The sequence below is a fragment of the Lissotriton helveticus genome, chromosome 7, assembly GCF_964261635.1.
Source record: "Lissotriton helveticus chromosome 7, aLisHel1.1, whole genome shotgun sequence".
NCBI lineage: Eukaryota > Metazoa > Chordata > Amphibia > Caudata > Salamandridae > Lissotriton > Lissotriton helveticus.
The window spans coordinates 47,415,825-47,432,172 of record NC_136068.1 but is presented as its reverse complement, the minus strand read 5'-3'; the positions used below and the strand labels follow the sequence as shown (position 1 = coordinate 47,432,172).

Genomic DNA, 16,348 nt, shown 5'->3' with positions numbered 1-16,348 from the left:
GTTGCAAAACAATAATACACCGATCGGTATTTGGAAGGGACACCCTAAACACGCTCCTTCCAAATACCATATCACAAAAGCAAAATGTGAATTGGTAACAAGTTACCCAATCATATCTTGGCTTTTGTAAATTGGAAAAAGCATTTTCTGGCCGCTAACTGCTGCTTTGTACATCTAGCCTAAAGTATCATTCATGTAGATGTAGAAATTAATTGCTGAATTCAAAAAAGAGAAACAGCCATTGAATCGTACTTCAGAATCTCTTGTCTGGTCTCCAAAATTATTAGTGTTTATTTGTGGATAATACTTAAGCAATAGTCTAGAAAGGGGCATCTGGAGTAACTGAGGGTCTGCGATGCACAGCAGTAGATCGATGGCAGGGGTCAGTTGCTACTGAAGGCGGCCCCTGCAGAAGGTACTACAGTGCTCTGGACTGTTGCGCCATAAGCGGTGAGAGAAGTGAGGCGGACTTGGTGTGGTGAGTGACGCCCATGGTGCTTCTGAAACTGTGGGGGACACAGTCTCAGAAGCACCATGGGCGTCACTCAGCACACCAAGTCCGCCTCACTCCTTTCACCGCTTATGGCACAGCAGTGCAGAGCACTGTAGTACCTTCTGCAGGGGCCGCCTTCAGTAGCAACTGACCCCTGCCATCGATCTATGGGCGCAGCTCCTCACAACGTTAAGTTGCATGAGACGACACCCGGCGTATAAGACGACCCCCGACTTTCGAGATTTTCAAGGATTAAAAAGTCATCTTATACGCCGGAAAATACAGTAGCTATGTACAAATGTGTGTTTCACACATTTAGCGATTCCCAGTGTGTCGCAAATAGACCTACCTCATTAATATTCATGAGGTAAGTCTTGGTTTGCGACCCATTGGGAATCACAGAAATCACAGGGATGGTGGCCTGCTGGGGTCAGCAGACAACCATGTCTATCACTTTTAAATGAAGCAATTCTTTTTTTAAATGCATTCTGTTTTCCTTAAGAGAAAAATGGCTGTGTTTCATAATGAGAAGTATGTATTTATCTGTGGAACCACTGCCTGCTCCTAAAAAATATTTCCACTAATATTCACAAAGGGAAAACGAATGGGTTACCACCAACTTGGAGTTGGTAACATGTGAATGTTTTGTGACCGTATTTTGGTCACAAAGCATTCACACTCACCACTGCGAGTCGCTATTAGGAAGGGACGCCCTAAACACACCCCATCCTAATACCGAACTGCGAACCCAATTTACTATTCAGTAATAGACTACCGACTCACAAATTGGGCCTTTGTATTTTAAAAAAACTTTTTTGCGGTTGCAACCTCAAAAAAGCTTTGTACATCTATCCCCTAATGTATGAAACAGTCACCAGTGCCAGTCAGCCATGAAACCAGCAGCACACCCTTCATCGTCTGGGGCAAGAGGCTACAGATGTGCTTGTCTTCAGAGCACAATAAAAGATGGTGGTCATGGCAGCAGTGAAATTGTGGTTCACTAAAAATCGAATATGAGAGTAAATGCCAAAGAAACAAGGAATTATCAATTTAAAGTTAAGCAAACAAATAATCTTCATTAATACATTAACAATTTATAGTTTTGAAAGTTAAAAATACAAATGAAAAAAGAATCAACGTGCTTAAATGAAATAATTTAAATGAATACACAATATGCGCTAGAAAACCGCAACAGAGCAGAGAAGGAAAATGCACTAAAAGTGATCAAGTGGTCACACATAGGCTAAACACATGCTGTATTATTTAACTGATATACAACTATTAATATTCTGATAGGACTATTTTTAGTATATGATCTTGTGAGCATCCTTTTCTATGTAACTAATGTTTGGTGCTATTTACTGTATTTGGCACCCGAACCATGAGCCATGTTCTCTAATGCTTTTTTTCCTTCCCTAATGCGGTATTAACTATTTCCTGATAATCCATAATTTGTTTGTGACCATAAAGCTTTTGGACTCTTCCTCAGCTGGTGTTCGTCACTGCTCCTTTCAAATAACTTAACTGGCGCCTCTTGTTAGTTGCACAAATTGATTTTCTGCTACGAGCACCGTAGATGTTTGTTTGATCGTTTTGAAATGTCTTCCTTTTTTTTTAACCGCATGCGTGCGGGCGGAATTCCGCTCGTACGCTGAGATTTTGTAAAGCGCATGTTACGTGACGAGCTGGGCTCGTCATGAGCGTGCGAGGAGGCTACCTCATGACGAGCCCAGCTCGTCATCAGCGTCGAAGGGGTTAATACATTTTTTTTTCATCAAAACGGGCACATATATACAACAATAACAAAAAGAAAAATCAGCTGGAGGTTTTAATTTACACATTAGGTGAGGACACCAATAAACAGAAAAAAGCCAAGCAGAAATTATTACAAAAGGGATACAAAACAATTTCATACAAGACTGTCAATAATTAAAATATTCCATCAAGAATCAATGGTCTCCACAGTAATTCTAGCTTAGCTAAAGAGCGGACCCCCCTTGTTTTAGCCAAGGCTGCCTCTAGTCCATACGTCTCTCTAATAATAGACCACCAATCCTCAACCGAGGGTGGTACTTTAGAGACCCACACTGGGCGACGGGCAATCTGGCAGCCGCCATCAAAACTGAAAAAAGAGGGGCACCTGCCAGGTTATCCTCCTTATAGCCCAGTAAAATTTCGAGGAATCCAGACCTAATTTAAGCTGGAGTAATTGTTCGATTTTTCGCCAATAACTCCTTAGCTCTGGGCATTCGATAAACATGTGTATAAGATTGGAAGCATATAATCCGCATTTAGGGCATCTAGTCTTATCCCTCATCGCGTTACCCGGAGCCCATTTCGTTATTTTCGCCGGGATGTAGTACAACATACATGTAATGTGCAATTGCTAAAGTTGCAGACTAACAAAGTAAACTGAATCCTTGACCTGGCCAGAGCCTTTTTAATCACCCCCGGTGTAACACATATACCCAAAGTTTGACTCCAGCGCTCTGCTAATTTCTCGTTGCCATCTGGTCTAAAACGATGTAAATGTTCATACATTAACCTTATAAGAGAATTAATTTTCCCTCCTTAAAAACAGTCCCAGATAGTAGAATGCCTTATTGCTTGTACATCCAAATTTTGGGCCAAGTAGTCTCTGATCCGTAAATACTTGAAAAAAAATGAGTAGGAAGTTTAAAAAGTGACCGTAGACTTTCGAATGATTTAATTCCTTTCTTATCATATATATATTGCCTAAGCAGATGATTCCATACTTAGGCCAAACTTTACCTGTTTGATCTTGGAACACTTCGGGAAACAGTGGATTCCGCCATAATGTAAATTTTCCATGATATGCTGGCAATTTAGCTCTAGCAACCATAGCTTGCCAGATAAATACAGTGTCTCTGACCGTCTTAAACTTAACTCGCTTAAAGTAATTTGATCTCTAATTCCATATAAGAACTTATCCCTCTGATTGCCTATAATAAAACTAAAGATTGAGTCTGTGTGGTCTAAGCCCAACAGGCTGTGGAAACGACCCGTAAAGGCAGCCCAAAAGTACATTTTAAAATCTGGAAAACCGAGTCTGCTTTGCTCAAATGGCGATTTGAGCAAATCAATTGCCCTCCTAGGTCTTTTATATCCCCATATAAAACTACTAAAGATCCCCTCACGTTTGATAAAGAAAATATTAGAAACTTTTAAGGGAATAGACCGAAACAGATATAAAAACTTAGGAAGTATTTGAATTTTTATGAGATTGCATCTGCCAAATAACCCTATAGGGAGCTTATGCCAGATTTTGAGCAGTTTAGTAGTATTGTTCAGAAGCGGTGCATAGTTTAGGTCAATAACCTGATTGACTTTAGCTGTTATCTTTACCCCCAAATAAGTCACAGTAGTACCAGCCCGATGATTGAATTTTGAGTCCCAAAGTTAATGAGCACTTGGGTCTTGTTAGCATTCAATTTATATCCTGAGACATCACCGAATTTCTGTGCTTCTTGCTTGATACTTGTCACGGCCTCGCCTGGATTAATTGCATAAACCGCGATATCATCTGCGTATGCCGTGATCTTAAGTTTGGAATTCGCAGATTCCAATGACTTAATATGCATACAAGATTGTAATGTAATGTAAATGTAAATGTAGGTGTACTTATATAGCGCAAACCTGTCACCCAAAGGGCATCCTGGCGCTTGCTTAGGGAACCCGTCCTGGTATTCCCCTGTGAGAAGCCCCGGCAGGGTGTCCACAGGGTGAAAGCCAGGCATCCCGCCACGAGGGGCCGTAGTGGAGGTTAAGCAAGCTATTGCCCAGAGTTGCAGAGTGTGACCCCGTGAGTCGAGTAGGCACCGGAGCGAGAATTGTCGAGACCGTGGAATTTATGAGCCCGAGACCCGCTGAGGCGGGGAATCGAACCCTGGTCCCCGGTCGATCTCAGCTTCCGGGTCTGCCGCCTCTAACCACTGAGCCACGCTTCTCCATGTGCGTATAAATAGCTCTATATATAGAGCAGACAATAATGGAGACAAGGGACAACCTTGCCTAGTCCCACATAAAATTCTAAATGGAATGGACCGAGAACCCAAATAAGATAACTTAGCCTGTGGATTACTATATAAAGCCTGCACCCAAGCCCGAAACTGTGGTCCTAAGCCAGCCTTGACTAGTATAGCCCATAAAAACCTGGCCCGGTCAAAAGCCTTTTCGGCGTCTAAAAGTATCATACCGAAGTCAATCTTTTTTTTCTCTGCAAAATCAAACGCTCCAATAGCCATATTAACATGGGAAGTAGTGTCCCTACCCATGATAAACCCAAGCTGTCTCTCAGATACTAATTGCGGCATTAACGGGGCCAGACGAGTCACCAAGACTTTTGAAAATATCTTGGCATCTGCGTTAATAAGAGAAATGGGCCGGTATGATCCGCATTCTGTCGGTGGTTTGCCCTTTTAAAAAAAAAAAAAGAATTTGTGTCATACACCACGACTCCGGTACCCGTCCACTAATATACACCAATTGTATTATCCTACTAAGAGGCAAGAGCAAAATCTTTTTAAAAGATTTATAACATTCTAATGGTATCGGGTGATCTCCAGCAGCTTTCCCTATTCGCAATGCTGAGACCGCCAGCTCCACTTCTTCCACAGTTCCAGACTTATCTAACATAGAGGCTTCCTTAGCTTCTACTGTTGGCAGACAGCTATATTGGAGATATCGTAGTATCTCCTCTTGATGTGATGTCCAAGTGAGTGAATAGAGCTGCTTATAGAACAACAGAAATTGCTCTACAATATCTGAAGACTCGGTATATAACCGCCCATCCATGTCTTTATTGCGTTTAACTTTGTTTTAGCCTTCGCCTCCGCTGTCCGATAGGCGAGCATCTGCCCTATATGTTCCCCATATTCATATTGTTTTAATCGATATTTATTATAACTAGCTGCAATTGTGTCCCTGAGGAACTGCTTCACCAAAGTGTTTGCATCTATTAACGATAGGAGAAAAGTATCTTGATTCCTCTAAGTATTTTTTACTGCCTCAACATGTTGTTTCTCAATAGTACGCAGAGCATTCACCCTTATCTCCATCTCCCCTTTGCGTTTTTTATTCTGTAGTAAAATTAATTTTGGCGTAACACCACGAACTTAGGCTTTCATAGTATCCCAAACAATTAATGGGGATGCTGTCCCTGTATTCTCTCTAAAGAATTCCTCAAGATTTTTACAAGATATTCGCTGTCCGACAGCAAATACCTTGGAAAAGAAAATAGCCTACCTTCCCTTTTCTCTACTTCAACCTGAAAGAATAGGATAATAGGGTTATGGTCTAAAGTGACCCGGGGTCATTTTTCCATATCTGATGTTAAAATTAAGCTGTCTGATACCAAGGCCATGTCTATCCTAGAGTATGACTTATGGGGAGCTGAATAGAATGTGTAGCCCGGTATAGTTGAATACAAATGCCTCCATACATCCTTAACCAACTGAAGCCTTGACAGCTGAAGTATTGCAGCCCAATCCTTCCACATTCTAATATTGCTACATTTCCCAGTAGAATCGATGCTGTAATCTATTACACAGTTAAAGTATCCCATAATCAATTTTTCACCCTCGCAGTTTAATAATTCTAGATTGAGGTGTTCAAATATAGCAGGATCATCCACGTTAGGGCCATATACTGCACAAGCCTCAAACTTTTTAGCCTTTAATTCAAACTGTGCCAAAGCCCAGTGCCCACATTGATCAGACTGAGTCTTAATCACCCTACAATGAAACCTTTTGTCTTTTAATATGGCCACTCCCTTTACAGATACAGATTGGGTAGTACAAATACTGATATCATATCCTAAATGTTTCAACGTGCTCCGATCTTTATAAGCAAGGTGAGTTTCTCTTAAGAAGACCAAATGTGGCTGATAAATTCATAATTTTTCACGGACTAACTGTCTGTTAGTTGCACTATTGAGACTTGAAACATTCCAGGCCATACATTTAACCTGGTTCATAATTCAATTTCCGCACTTCAACCCAGTCCCCATTTCCGCTTTTAGATTCAGAACAAAAAGAGTAAGTTTTAGTATCTCGCCTTGTAACACAAAAAAACCTAGCTAAAAACCTTCAATTTTCCCTGATCCAGCAGTGCACTAATGATGAGTTTTGTTGCCCCATTACAACACCCTTAACCCTATCTCCCCAAACAAAGCTCCAACCCCCCCACCCTCCCCTGTCCCATAGAAGAGGACTTCCCCCCCTTTACCAACTGCCGCTGACTAGGCAGCCGTACAGAGTCACAGCTCTCGAGATCACCCCACACCCTGTTCTGTTCCGTAACATTTAAGATGGCGCCTACATTTTTGCTAATAAATATAACAAGAAAAAAGAGAAATAAGCAACCCTCGAGAATGTCCACCAAAAAGAAAGAGATAAATTTCCAGTGGAGAAAGTTACCTAGCGATCCCGGAGAGAAATGAGAAAAAAGAAAAAAAGTGATTACAACTAGATACCACCGGCCGATTATAGCCAGCTAGATTTAGTGAAAATCAACAGTTCACACAGTTGGAGCAAAAAAAAGTCCCATTTATAGTCCCTTTTTCTGTGTCTTCTCCACAGCATCAGTTTGCCACTTATGCACTGCCTGACCTATTTCCTTTTCTTCAGTAAAGAAATAGGTACGTCCATCTTTGAAGACTTTTAGCCTTGCTGGTTCTTGCAAAAAAACTTGAGCATCTAGAGCTTTTATCATATCTATAAATTGGCGCAGCTTCCAGCGCCTGTCCATTGTGGCTTTATTTACATCTGATCTAACAAAGAAGGTAATTGTTTCCACTGTTATCGGAGAGTTAGGTCGGGCTTTCAATGCGACAGCCTATCTCAGCAGAAAGTTCCCAAAATAAATCAAAAATGGACGAGAGAATTGACCGCCCTTATTCCTTTGGACCAGTGGTACTTGGTGAACTCTTTGCAGCTGAGAGTCCCAATCCCAATCTGATAGATCAGGAAAGGCCTTCTGAAGTAATTGTACCATATAGGCCCTAGGATCTGCCCCTTCTGCACCTTCTGGAACACCAAAAAGTCTAAGGTTTTGCCGGCATTGGCGATTTTCCATGTCCTCCAACTTTGTCTGTATACCTGATATCTGAGCCTCATGCTTCTGTGCTAGGGCATCAGTAAGTACAGACAGTTCTTCAGTATCTGCAACCCTCTGTTGTAGCTATGATATATCTCGAGTTACCCCAACGAGTTTATCTGCCATCTCCTGTAAGGATTGTTGCATTATTGTTTATAATGCTGTTGAGCTTCCTGTCTTTGCTTCTTGACCACCCGTAGCTCCTTCTGCTAATTGGCGTGCTGCAGGTGTGGTATGAGTAGTCTTGGATGCTGAAGGTAGAGATGGTAGAGATTGCACCCCATCTGACCCCCCAATTTAGGGCTACCCCATGCTACTGACACTGGGTGAGCCTTCATTGGGTTGCTTTCGGTAGGCCAACTGCCCGAGATCTGTATTTCCATTGACTTGACCCCGTCTTTTGCTTGCACCCATTATCATAGTGGACTATTATCTAAAATAGCTTTCCCACGTGGAGATGCAACACTCTGTCCAACTGATGGCTTTTTTACTTTAATTTTACCCTTCCCATTCCGTTCTACAGGTACTTTAGCTATGTCAATAGGAGAAGCTTGCATGGAGGACTCCGCTAATTCCTCTATGTCCTCATAGGAAGCCTGCTCGCCATTTTCTTTCTCCACCATGTCTTTTACAGTATCACTAGTCTTTGTGCCCGATGCCATCACACTTTCCACTCTCGCCGCCACCACTAAGTGGTCCATAGATTGATTGGCGTTCACCAGCTGTTCCTTAGATGTAGGCATGCCAGGCGGCTCGCCCCCACCCTTGTTGGGTTGCCAATAAAGGTAGGAGGACTGCCCCGCTGTCCCCATTCTCCTCCCTGATACTAGTATTGCCATTAATCAACGCCTCAGTTCTTAACAAACAAGGAAAATGGCCAGATAGGTTATTTTAGTAAACTACAACCACACCTAGCCAAATAATCCTAAGCGGGCAAACTTTTTTTCTTTACATAATTTTTACTTTTTTGTATATGTTTTTTGCAAAACCTTTCAATATATCCAAAACAGAACACTGCTCTCACAAATTTACACCATTGGTACATAAACATTAAAAAATAACATAATACACAAAATCAATGTGATACATTCATATAGACACCATATAAAAAGTGGAATGCCTCCAATTACTTCGTTAAGGGGCACCAGTCCTTATGTGATACATACAAAGAAGTGGCTTTCACTTCTTTTTTTAAAAATGTTGTGGAGGGGTTCAGTCTTGTCAGGAGGCAAGGCGTTCCAAATCCTGGGGGCCATTCCTGAGAAGGTACGGTTATATGTTTTCTTCTTGGAAAATCGTTGTGGTTTCAATAGAACCACCCGATGGTACCAATTTCTCCACTAGATATCTTGGGGTTTTGTGGTGCAGTGCCTTGTGTGTCATGCAGGCAATTTTTAAATGGATTCTGGCTTCGAAAGGTAGCCAGTTGAGGGCACGAAGGTCAGGGGAGATGTGAGAATTTAGTGTGGAGCCTGTGATGAGTCTGGCGGCTGCGTTGATTGAGGGGCTGTAGTAGATCGGGGAAGGCCGCAGAGAGCGCCACTCCCGTAGTCCACTCTGGGAATTACAAGAGTCTGAACTGCCTGTTTAAAGTCATTTGTGGGTATGAAGGGTTTCAATCTTCTCAGTGTAGTCCTTTGGAAATTTGCTCCCTTTGTTGCTGCGCTGATGTGATTCTGCATATTAAGTTTATTATCCAAAGGTATTCCTAGTGATTTCACAGAGTCTATAATTCGAGGTTGGCCGTCGAGTGCAGTTAGATGCTTCATCAGTTCGCGGATGGTGTTTGTTTGGCTGGGGGGGCTATTAGGAGGAATTCTGTTTTGAGGGTGTTTAGTTTTAAGTGGTTTTTGGCGAGCCAGATCTGTGTTTTCTGTAGCGTCAAGTTAAGGGACTTGGGCCCCGATGTAGGTAATCCTCATTTACCGACTCTAAAATACAGAATTTTACCGATTCGGTATTCTAGATTCGGTAAAGGAGATGTAGATAAAAAATTGGTATTTTTTACCGAATCGGTAGGAGTCGGTAAATACCGAATTGGTAAATACCGATTCGGTAAAATTACCGATTTTGCAAGGGGGGCAGAGTGTCACTTTGACACCCTGTTGCACCCCTGGGTTTGGCTTGTGTGCCATGTGACACTGTAATCCTTGATTCCTCGGGATTGGGTAACCCGAAAAACCCCCTTGAACGCACAGGTCTGTACCACAAGAATAGGGAACAGACCGGTCGTGGTATGTAAACCAACTCTTTATTACTGCGTTGTTCTACCAGATGAAAACAGTACACAACACGACAACGGGAGTTGGTCCAACCGTCCTCTGCACGAATGCCGGTCCTAGCATCCACCAACAGAGGACACCGTGCTAAGCAGTGGCCGACAATGCCACTCGATCTAAGAGCAAGAATGTTAGTGCTCTTCAAGTCGTCCTCTGCAGTCGTGTTGGTCCCGACACTCTCCAACGGAGGGCAAACAAACAACGGATCGACTTGATAAGGCCTTCTGTGAATGTTCCTGTTTCCTCTCACTCGAAAACCCTCGAGCGGGGACTGGCAGTGTTCACAAGGGATAAGGAGTCCAAAACGCTTGATTACCCTCGAGCGGGGACTGGCCAAGTTCAAGGAGGGGACGGAATCCCAAGCGCTCAATAACCCTCGAGCGGGGACTGGTACATTTCAAAGTGGGGACGGAGTCCCAATCGCGCGACAACCCTCGAGCGGGGACTGGTACAGTTCAATGAGGGGACGGAGTCCCAAGCGCTCGATAACCCTCGAGCGGGGACTGGCAAAGTTCAACAGGGCGGACGGATTTACAAACACCCGATGATAACAGTATCCCGTTTGTGTCTTGACGCTATCCGGCAAGAGCGTCCTAGGCTTCCACAACACACAACCGCAATACAGAGCTCACCTTCCTTGAAGCCTCGGCGGTGTGGACTCGCGCCTCGTATTCAGAATATCCGACACCGTCTGCTGGCTTCCTGATTGGTTTTATGGTGACGCCCTCCACGCGTATTCACATAGCTAAGCCCTCTGGGAATTGTAGTTCTGGGCGGGTGTGGTTTCGGTTCTTGCGGTTCCGTGATCGGGTTTCTACCGCATTCTGTTGCGGGCTCCGGTGTTGCGGGGTTCCGATATGTGTCTTAACAGACACACATACATGCCCTTAGGGCATGTCTGTGTGCCACATGGCACAGGTGTATAATTGCCACCCCAGTTCAGACATGGCTATATGCAAATCAGTCTGACCCTGTGCCTCATGGGAACAGTCCAGCCCGAACTGCCAGGCCATGCCTTCCCTGGACCGGAAACAAGCTTCCGAGGACCGGTTTCTGGCATTACAGCGGTCTTCAGCCCGGCTTGCTTGAATCCAGTGGCAAAGTGAGCAAGAGACTCACGTCTGAGCATACTCTGCCACACTTATGGTGGCCAAAAGCGGTACAAAAGGCGGTGGTAATGGACGGAGCATCAGAACCAATCAAACTCTCACACCCAGTCAAAAGATCTGGGTTTAATCCATCACCGTTCTTTAGCCCACTCTGCCACCCCAGCTCAGACATGGCTATATGCAAATCAGTCTGACCCTGTGCCTTCATCATACCAGGGGTTTGTTACTTTAGAGGTGACTTTTCAATTGTTGGGGAGCTAGATTGTCTAGTGCCAAGTTCATAGCATGGATGTAGTGTTTAGTCAGATCCTGAACATCCTCTAATTCATCAGGTGGTGACAAGAGGGTTGGACAGGCGGTTACGTGTGAGACAGGATTTACGTCATTTAGATTTCTCTTCAAGATTTTTGATCTCGTGGGTTGTACAGAGAGTGGTTTAATAGCTACATTGATATGGAAAGTGATGATGTGATGGTCAGACCATTCACAGGGGAGGATCGATTCCAGCTGGGTGGAATCCGTTTTGGAAATTACTAGATCCAAGGTTGAACTTTTTTCATGGATGGGATTATCACAAATGTGGGACAGGTTAAGGTTGGAAAGGAATGCTTTGAGGCTATTTACCTCTGGGTCATCAAGGTCGTTCCAGTGGAGGATGAAGTCCCTGAGGAAAATCTGAGAGTTCTGTTGTCCATCATTAGTGGCTAGGATATCCATTATGTGTTCAATGAAGGTTAGGTTATTGCCTGGTGGATGGTAAAATGCATGTAGTGATCATATTGGCTTGTTATGGTTCGTGATAATCTTAGGTATTCGCAGGATGAGAGGACGGGCGAGTTGAAGCGGGTCACCGCGAGGTGGTTTCGGTGAATGCAGGTGATGCCTCCACCTAGCCTATCAATTTTATCTAGTCCTGTGATATGATAGTTTGGGCAAACTAGAATGTCTAGGATAGGTGTGGATGCTTCATTAAGCCAAGTTTCCATTAGGATTATGATATCAAGTGAATGCTGGGAATAGGGGATGCCACCGCCACGGTGGCATCCTAATTGCTGGTGTGGTACCACTGCACCACCGGCGTCTGTTCCCAGCACCGCTAGGATGGTGGGCAGAGGAAAGTCCGCCCGCCATCCTAATTGGCCCCTTGATTTGTACATACATACATGTATTTGCCATTATTCTTGTTTCTCAATGTATAGCTACTGGGGACAATAAGCACTTGAATTGTCTCATTGATATTCTAGTTTTTCGCTTGATTTTCTAAATGTTTTGTATTTATGCTAGTTTTAAGTCCTTATTTTTTAGATTGAATGTTTACAATTGAGTTGCTTATTGGTACCCTGCAAAGTTTGATAAACAAGTCCACGGTGAACCACTCTTTCTTATAGATACACCAATTTGTTGAGAAGGATAACTTGCATTTGAACCTCACTGGCTCTCCCACTGTGAACCCTTCTGTTTCTCCCAATATTCCTTAACACCTTGACCAGCTTGGTGACAGAGCTTGCAGACCGCGTTAGGGTGAGATCGAAACAGAAGGATGACGAGGACGATAATCAGCGCCCGTCCCTTGTCTGGGTGGTGCGTGACTTCTCCTTGGAGCTGAAGACTGATAAGGGGGACTTGACAGAGAAGGAGTACCTGGAGCACATGCTGAAACTCAGGAAAGGTAATGGAAGTTACTGATAAGAAGGAGTGATTAGTGGGGAAGGCAACAAATGTATTTACGGAACATTACAAAAATGAGATTCAAGCACCATAGGAAGGGCCTGATGGCAGTCCACTTCTCATGAATGCAAGATGATCATTCTGACTTCCTCTGTTGTATGCTGCAGGCACATTTACAGGTCCAGCTCCAGAACAATTGCTAATGGGGGTGACTGTTCCAGGTTTTAGTACGTGTATGACTTATAACTAGAAGAAGCTGTGAATGTTACGTGCTGTATTCCGCCGTCCTCTGAAACATTAAACGTGGTTCCTTCCACCATTTCTGGATTCCACAAACCTCTCAACTGACTCCTTTAGACTACCTTTTATGGCTGTCCTTTGTCATACCGGTTCTCTTTGGCCTATTGGGGCTCAATGGTAACTACGCCTTCTTTGCTGTGGTCCCTGGAGCCTCTGAAGCCTAATTTCATTGCCATATAACTGAATTGCCAAGTTTCTCCTTTTTAAACTTTGTGGTTCACAGAGTTGGGAATTCAAATAGTGAAAGGTTTGGGCCTGGTGTAGAGTAGAATGTTCACAGTAAGCTGGCAGGCATCACTCACAAAAAATATATTGTTCAGGCAGACTTATTTCCTCAAAAAATGAAAATAGGATTTTATTTACATTAAGAAAGGTGCATAGTAATTAATCCAGTCTAAGACACTCCAGGGGAAGAAGGGATGCAGAAGGATGCGTAAGGAGAGACACTCCTAGGCATCACGACTGTCACAAAGTCGTGGGTGCAGCAGTCGGGCGGATTGCGTGCACTAGTAGATCCTGGGAAGCAGGAGCACGTTTGGGGACACCACACGGACTGGGGTCAGTATCAAGAAGAGCTGTTGGGCTATCAGAGTTGTAGCCACAGCATCGGTGGATATGGTCGGTGGATTGTGGTCATGGAGAGAGGCAGTCAGGCTGCCAGACTTCAAGTATGACCAGGGTTCCTTGCATGTCAGGGGTACATCTCATATGGCTATAGGTCAATGCTGGGTGGCAAATACACTCATAAGAGAGCTGCCCTTATGGCTGCTTAATTCTCTCCACACTGTCTGCAGGACTGGTCAAAAGATGTGTGCAGGCATGGAAATCGGAGACAGCAGTCCAGAGTACCAGTAAACCTTTAGAAGCACTCTAGATGTGTAGAAGCTACAAACATACAGGGGAGCCCCAGCATGGGCACCATCTGCTCATGTTTGCAAGCACTAGTTACATATCAGGATGAAGTAGATATGGAAGACAACACAGATTTACAAAGGGTGAGTTGGTAGACGGTTTCCTCACAGGGTTGTAGATAAAAAGCCTTGCATTCTTCAGCTACCTTCAACCATTACTCTTGTTATGCTCTAGTCATGTGGACTGCATTTAAGTACTGGTGATTTGTGTGTTTACCAAATGTGTCTTGCACTTTGTTGGAGATCAACCGATAAAAAAGGCACATGTGTTTAGGGACTCTTGACTCAAGTCGCCTGCACCGGAACATATACCAGGTCAGACAAATAAGCAGTATGTTACATGGAAACTGTCCCAGGAACTTTCAACCCTACATTCCTCTACCAAACACAAATATGGGAAAGCCAGCACTGCACTTCGCCTTAGCCAAAATCCTCAATATAAAACCTGACCTGACTATCCCTTCTTCTTATCTACTATAATAGGACTTTTAGTGACCTTGGCTTTAAATTCCAGGAGGATATGAGTCTTGTCATCATCCTCTGGTGCTCAGATTTATTATAACTGTTTGTCCTTAACTGCTTATCTATCAAACTCTTTGTGGTTCTCTCCTCAGACCTGGCATGTCTATACATCCTAAATTTATAATCTCTTATACATGTTTTTTTTCATCACACAGGTTTCAGCAAAACCGTAATGAACTATAACCTCCCCCGTGAGTACTTAAAGAACTTCTTCCCAGCACGAAATTGCTTTGTCTTTGCCAGCCCAGCGCCATGGAAGGACATCAGTGACTTGAAGTCTCTTCCAGAGAGTGCTCTGGAACCCCGTTTCGTTCAGCAGACGCGCAAGTTCTGCGACTACATCTTTCAAACAGCAGAGGTGAAGCGTCTGGCAGGTCAACATGAGCTTAATGGAAAGAGTAAGTTCAATAAATTATGAAAAGCAATATCATCTCGGTCCCTTTTGCCCCTTCTCGTTGGTCAATTTAAAATACTCGGGTAGAAACGTTCTACCTGGGCTTTTGGTTAGTTAACTCTTTTTGTGATGAGGCTCTGTCATACATTTGTGCTTCTATTGTTTAATGCATTTGTGTTAACTTTAACTACCTTCTCGAGTTGTATCTGTATACAATGCAAGTGTTGGTGATAAGGTGACTGGAACAGACGTTCCAAAATGTGAGCGGATGTGCTGCCATCTTTCTAAGTGGATCTTAGCCTACATGCTGGAGACCTGTTCCAACACCGCTTGCTGGTTCTCAAAGACATTGCAGGTGACGTACTGTGCCGCTCGTCCCACTTTACGTAGCATGTGAGTAAGCCTGAAACCTATGTGTTACTCATGATGTCAGGTGCTGATTCAACTCCCTTCTACTCCTTTGCTGTTGGTTTTTTTCTCCTTTTGGTGTCAAACCAAGACCTAGCTCTGATAAAAATCTAGTTTGACCAACCCAGCAGCATGCACCAACTAGTGTTGTGTTGTATTGGGAAAGCCTCCCATGGGCAGTGCTGCTTGATCATTTCACTTTGTCTGGAAGTACTCTTTTCATCTGGTGCTCCAAGACTGGCTTTCAGGTCCAACTCCATTTTGACGTAATACAATTGTATGGAGAAATGTGTTCCAGTGTCTAAGGGGACCATTTTGAATGTCTGAGAAAATGCTACGCTGTTCTTTCTATGTGCCACACATTCAATTGACTGAGCCTTTGACGCCACATCATGAACTGAACCACGTTTAAGTATTACACGATTCAAAGTGGGGTTTTCCATATTCACAATAGCTGCTTGTGCCTCATTTTCCAAACACACAAAAGTTTTTCCTTCCATTTTGAGCTTCTGACATTTTATTGTTGACTGATTAGTTACAAAGAAAGCATGCAGTTTGATCATCCACAGAAGTTCCTCCAAAATAAAGGAGCTCCTCCCATCGCTTGGAAGAGGTGAAAGGAGGAATTTCTCACATACTTGATTGCCATTGATGATACACAGCATCCTGCCCTGTGGGCTACCTAGGGCCTACCTTAAGGGTGACATATCTGGTCAAAGTGGAGTGTAACGATTGGCAAGGGGTTTTAAAAAGCTTGGGACAAGTTTTAGAGTGATACTCAGATGAAGTGCTGCAGGCCCATTGGTTGCTTTTCATTTACAGGCCCAGGGTATATGGTATACCACAATACAAGGGTCTTAGAAGTAAATTAAATATGTGAGTTAGATCTAAGTATTGAAACAAGTATAAAACAAGCATGGAGTTGCACCTGCTCTGGATTTTGGTATGAAGCTAATGGGAAAACTTTTCCACAATCTTCTCGGTCATCCTCAGCAGCATTAAAGGGAAAGTGTTGACTCTGGCCCTATGCTAGAGACTTGCATCAGTTCCAGTTCTAGACAGGGAAAGGGAGCTACCAAGAATAATTTTGGAAGTTTGCACCTCTATGCCATGATGCACAAACCCTTAAACTGCATTTAAAACTAGAA

The 16,348-nt window shown here is 43.5% G+C and overlaps 1 protein-coding gene across 3 annotated transcripts in view; it reads left to right on the top strand.

Moving 5' to 3' along the window:
* The window catches only part of LOC144766597 (guanylate-binding protein 1-like), a 246,795-nt gene that overhangs the window by 86,745 nt on the left and 143,702 nt on the right, over positions 1-16,348 (top strand). For all 3 annotated transcript variants that reach the window (XM_078650388.1, XM_078650389.1, XM_078650390.1), the window contains exons 5-6: positions 12,488-12,666; positions 14,554-14,796. In XM_078650388.1, the coding sequence (XP_078506514.1) occupies positions 12,488-12,666; positions 14,554-14,796 (422 nt within the window). The remainder of the gene's footprint in view (positions 1-12,487; positions 12,667-14,553; positions 14,797-16,348) is intronic.